At 45.0% G+C, this 6,000-nt stretch overlaps 1 protein-coding gene across 2 annotated transcripts in view; it reads right to left on the bottom strand.

The window, feature by feature from the left end:
• LOC127004657 (uncharacterized) overlaps positions 1-2,590 on the bottom strand; it is a 9,840-nt gene extending 7,250 nt beyond the window's left edge. For both annotated transcript variants that reach the window (XM_050872720.1, XM_050872721.1), the window contains exon 1: positions 2,207-2,590. In XM_050872720.1, coding sequence (XP_050728677.1) covers positions 2,207-2,279 — 73 coding nt within the window. In that variant the 5' untranslated portion in view covers positions 2,280-2,590. The remainder of the gene's footprint in view (positions 1-2,206) is intronic.
• Between the last annotated feature and the right edge of the window lie 3,410 nt (positions 2,591-6,000).

Here is a 6,000-nt window from a genome sequence, read left to right as displayed (position 1 = left end):
TCATATCAGGCACTCCCCACCACGGCAATCCTGTTACAGACGGGTCTTCCTTATCTCTTTGTCACTAACCGGCATATTCGCCCACCAAGGCTATACGGTAACTGGGGGGAGCGTTGCGGCCCCTCTGTTGACGTAGACTTAATAAACAAGGTTCTATGCGTCTAGTATACACCTCCACCTGGAACGGAAGGTGCACCGCCTCGCCATACAACGTTACATGACAGTCTTTTGCATTTTAATTTACGTTTTTTTCAGTATCGATGGTGTGTATGTGTGTGTGTGTGTGTGTGTGTGTGTGTGTGAGAGAGAGAGAGAGAGAGAGAGAGAGAGAGAGAGAGAGAGAGAGAGAGAGAGAGAGAGAGAGAGAGAGAGAGAGAGAGAGAGAGAGAAGGGGAGAGGGGGAGACAGAGTGAAGGAGAGGGAGAGAGGGGGGAGAATGAAAGAGGGGGAGAGGGAGAGAGGCGGAGAGGGGGAGAGGGGAAAGAGGGGGAGAAGGGGAAAGGGGGTATGGGGGGAGAGGGGGAGAGGGAGAGGGGGAAAGATAGATTGGTTGGGCACTTTCATGAGTGCCGTGTGTACGAAGCTTAGTGGGCGTCACTGTGCCTCTTGGTGGGCGAATCATGCACGTCAATGTTATCTCTTATCGGCACCTCAAAGACACCCAGTAATGCGTTCGTCCTTCTCCGCCTACCTGTTTGTCCGTTTGTCCGTTACGAAAACCTATTAACCCGGTAGCTGCGTGGATCATGTTTCTTAAAGGCTACTCTAAACGAGAAAAATGAGAAAAAATCATCCCTCACGTAAACCATTTCATAATATATATCAACGCATTGTGGTCAGTTTATGCATCATCTATTTTTTGGGGGGGTTTATATCATGGCACAAATTTAGCCTGTCGCTAATACATGGTAAAGCCACAAATTAGGCCCGTCGCTGCTACCGGGTTAAAAAACGGACTGACATATGATCACTAAATGCACGTTTAGGAGAAAGAGAAAATTCCTAGGCGACTATCTCAGGCTGATTAACTTTTGAGACAACTCCGATAAAAAAGTGACGGAGTGAACTGTATTATGCTATGTCCCAAAGAATACTTACCGCCCTCCATATTGGCAAGGTTTTTGTTATCAGTTTTTTATCGGTAAGAGGCCAGAACACCTGCGGGATATCAGGCACTCGCGGCCCCCTCCCATGTCCCTACTGCTCTAATGGAAGTACTCGTGGCCTGGGCCGATACACCTCCCAACCCCTTTTGGCGCCCCCTGGCTGAACTCATTGTCTGCCCTCAAAGTAAAAGCGTTTTTTTTCATTTTTTCTCTCATTCACTGTCAGTTTATATATTTCTTTTTATTTGCCATCCTCCAATATTTTTTTATTGAGATTTTACCAAAAGTTTATCAGCTTGAGATATTCATTTACCTTAAAGATGTTTTCATATGTAGCTACTTAGTTTTAGTTCCTCTGAAAGCACACACGCACACACACACACACACACACACACACACACACACACACACACACACACACACAGTGAATATCTCAGAGAGCATGTCACCAGACAAACACATCAACAGGATAACGGGACAAACTATGAATTTGCTGAGGAACATAAGGACGGCATTTGTGTATTTGGACGAAGAGATGATGAAGAAAATAATAGTTACAATGATAAGGCCAAGGCTGGAGTATGCAGCAGTGGTTTGGTCTCCTCACGAAAAGAAGAACATAAGAAAGCTGGAAAGAGTACAGAGAGTGGCAACTAAGATGGTACCGGAACTTAGGGATCGGACTTACGAGGGGAGACTCAATAGCATGGGGGCTCACAACCCTGGAGAAAAGAAGAGAAAGAGGAGACCTGATAGCGGTGTACAGGGTGGCGAGCGGGGTGGAGAATCTGGACAGAGAGGACCTGTGGAGCGAGAGAGAAACAAGAGGACATGGAAAGAAGTTGAGGGCGACCACGTGTAGGCGAGATGTGAAAAAGTTTAGCTTCCCAAACAGAAGCGTTGAGCTATGGAATAGACTGGAGGAGGAGGTGGTCTGTGCAAGAAACATTCATGATTTTAAGGAAAAGTTGGATAAGAGAGGATATGTAGACGGGACAGCGCGAGCGATGCTCTTTTCCCGTATGTCACAACTAGGTAAATACAACTAGGTAAATACACACACACACACACACACACACAAAAGCTGGTGCTGTTCATACCTCCTTCGGTTCCATACACACTAGGAATACTAGCGGAGAGCAGGAAGGCTACCAAAAATGCACTGATAGCCATCGTGGAGAGGCGGCAGCTCTTCCTCGAGGGGGCAATGTGTGAGGTGTTTGTAATGTACACAGAAGGAGGGTTGTACCGTGAGAGTGGAAAGTGGGTAATTGTATAAAAAAAAAGAGTAGAGAGAAATAATTAGAGTAGGAGAAGAAGAAATACCGTGCCCTCTCTACAATACAGAGTTCTTTATTTGCTTATAAAGGACTATATATTGTAGAGCTTGTGGACAGGCAAGCTGTTATTGTTGGGGGGAGGGATGGGCGCAGGCGGCGACCTTCTCTCTCGCTGGACTTCCACGGGTATACTGTTTATCACACATTTTGCTTATCATTTTATACGTTAAGCCCCAATGGGCGGGTCCCTGTAATTATGATTAAGAAGCCGCTTGCTCTTATTTTAAATGCGTGAAGGCTCCTTTCCTAGCATAGCTCACTGCAGTAAATACATGACACCTAATGTTTTCTACTATTCACGCTGTGCACGACCTTCAGTGGCAAGCCGACTCTTGCGCTAGGTGGAATAGGAGGGGGGGGGAGCAGTCACACATAAGAGACGCAGGGTAGAGGGGACGTTATCGCAGATATTGAAGAGAGTGGGAGGAGAGCACAAGTGAGGAAGCATATCAGACACTAAAGGATACATGCTATACACTTGGTCTATAGAGAGTTGTATTTTTCCACCACTTTGCGTAATGAACTCTCTACCCCGCCTTAGTTTCTGTGCATCGGGCGTCAGCCGTGTCAAGACGATCGAGACCCACGCAGTAAGATTTTTGATCCCCCAGAAAAACAACAACGAGTAAAACCATTTAGACGCCTTCCGAGATCACTGCATAAAACATTGACGTGTTGGGGCCCTACACGGGAAGCATTAATTTATTTGTGTAGTTAGTTTTTATTATGTGTGCATGTAAAAGAAGCGTCTATTTGGTGTTTTAAAAAGCTACTGGATGTGCAAGAGAGAAATTATGCGTGTGTGGAATGCGGTAAAGAAACAGAGTAAATAGAATCATCCAAACGGATCAAATATAACCAACTACAACACTTTCATTACCATCTTGTTATCTCTCCGCCTTTTGGACTCGGCAATTCAGCTGTATATGTATAGCGATATCTTTCATTATCTTTAAAAAACGCTGCAATAAGTCATCATTATCATTTTACGTTGCACCACAAAGGCTCAACATGGCGTCATCGAAAATTATATATATAAAAAAATGTGGTAAGCTATAATCTCAACGTGGTCATGATTCATTACTTAGGTACACAATGGCGATGACTAGATTGGCGCCGGTGAAGTACGTCTAATGGGTACCTATGAACTATTGGAACATCCCCCCAACTCCCCCACACACACTCATCTCCACCCCTTCCACCCCCACCAATTAATTTACAGCATGCATAGTGACCGCCTGGCAACGTTGGACCGGCCATTCGCTCCTTTTCCTCCTCCATATAACGTACCCCTATAACGCACGAAGGAAAGAAGAGAGCGGAAATTGTGAGGTGTTGCCAAGGTTGTTATTTTCCCTGCTGATTGGGCTATTTTTTAAGAGGTTCCGCGGGAAATGTTTAGCCAGGTTGGTATTCTCAGACGCTTCCGCCTCTCACATCAGCTATTTCTAAAGGCCAAAAAGGAGATCAATCGGGTTCTAATGATGAGTTTTTTTAGGTTCATGGTACAGAAGAAGGGTCGAATTACCATTTGGGTCATTAAACTACCCCTGAAAATGCCCAAAACTCATATGAAAATCGTGTCAATTATGTGTGCTTGGCCGCCAAAAAGGAGATCAATCGGGTTCTAATGATGAGGTTTTTTTAGGTTCATGGTACAGAAGAAGGTTCGAACTACTATTTGGGTCATTAAACTACCCCTGAAAATGCCCAAAGCTCCTATGAAAATCGTGTCAGTTATGTGTGCTTGGCCGCCGAAATGTTAAGAATATGACCCTAGGTGTCGCGGATTGCTTGTTTTATGTAACAGGGACAGTCTTATTCAGTTCTAAAGATGATGCCTCGCAACATATTAAGATTCGATGAGAAGCCTTTATGTTGACCTATTTTCGGTTATTCTTGGGGTGGATTTCTGCATATAACTCCAAGAAAGGCTTGCACTGGTATTGTCAAACGTTTGTGGCTCTTGTTACGATCGTTTTTCAAGCCCAGAGAAGAGCTACGTCGGGTTGACATGTGTCCGGTTCATAGAGCGGGAGCCTTGCAAAATTACCGCCAGGCTCAGGGAACTACCCATGAAAACCCCGACAACTTTTGCGAGAACGTTTTTTTTTTTAGAGATCGACTAAGCCTTCGAAGAGTCTGATAATATGAGCCCTAGCAACACTTGGGTGGAGGCCGGGGTGAGCTAGACTGAACTATTTATAATAATGATTGGTGTATCCAAGTCAGGTTCGTATCATTATACTATCGACGAAACTAATACCTGTATGGAGTGCCGTGCGATTGGGGAAGTGGTTTACCGATACGTGATTAAACCGTAAATGATTGTGCATAAAAAATTGTGTGGCCATCAATATTACAATAGCTTTTTGTTTTCCTGGTTTATTGCGTTGTTTGGTGACACCCACATACCCTCCCACAACCGCCCCCCCACACACACAGAGCCCCCCACCACACACACAAATAAACAAACAGCGCCATGTGATACAGTTCATTGGATAATCATGCAGGGAGTAAACAATGAACAAAGGCGAGATTGCATGCGAATCAGGTAACCTTTATTACTTCTGCGGACCAATAACTCTACTAAATACGAATTACCCGATATGAATAGTGACTGCAACCTGATAATGTTGGACTGATCTCTCGCTCCTTTACCTCCCTCATATAACGCACTCCTACAGTTTACGAAGAAAAGAACAGAGCGAATATAGTATAGAGTTCTCATGGTCGTCTCGTGAGCGCTGACGTGGATTTTTTTTTTTTTTTTTTTACAACAAAGGAGACAGCTCAAGGGCACACACAAAAAAAGAAAACAATAAAAAAAAAGCCCGCTACTCGCTGCTCCCAAAAAAGAGGTGGCCGAAAGAAAGGTCAATTTCGGAAGGAGAGGTGTCCTGATACCCTCCTTTTGAAAGAGTTCAAGTCGTAGGCAGGAGGAAATACAGATGAAGGAAGATTGTTCCAGAGTTTACCAGCGTGAGGGATGAAAGAGTGAAGATGCTGATTAACTCTTGCATAAGGGGTTTGGACAGTATAGGGATGAGCATGAGTAGAAAGTCGTGTGCAGCGGGGCCGCGAGAGGAGGGGAGGCATGCAGTTAGCAAGTTCAGAAGAGCAGTCAGCGTGGAAATATCGATAGAAAATAGAAAGAGAGGCAACATCGCGGCGGAATTTAAGAGGTAGAAGACTATCAGTATGAGGAGGAGAGCTGATGAGACGAAGAGCCTTAGCCTCCACTCTGTCCAGAAGAGCTGTGTGAGTGGAGCCTCCCCATACGTGAGATGCATACTCCATACGAGGGCGGACAAGGCCCCTGTATATGGATAGCAACTGCGCGGGGGAGAAGAACTGGCGGAGACGATACAGAACGCCCAACCTCGAGGAAGCTGATTTAGCGAGAGAGGAGATATGAAGTTTCCAGTTGAGATTTTGAGTTAAGGATAGACCGAGGATGTTTAGTGTTGAAGACGGTGACAGCTGAGTGTTGTCGAAGAATAGGGGATAGGTGTTTGGAAGATTGTGTCGAGTTGATAGGTGGAGAAATTGAG

Source organism: Eriocheir sinensis, chromosome 28 (genome assembly GCF_024679095.1).
Source record: "Eriocheir sinensis breed Jianghai 21 chromosome 28, ASM2467909v1, whole genome shotgun sequence".
Classification (NCBI taxonomy): Eukaryota; Metazoa; Arthropoda; class Malacostraca; order Decapoda; family Varunidae; genus Eriocheir; species Eriocheir sinensis.
Note: the sequence above shows the minus strand (reverse complement) of the source record. Positions and strands in the feature narration are given on the sequence as shown.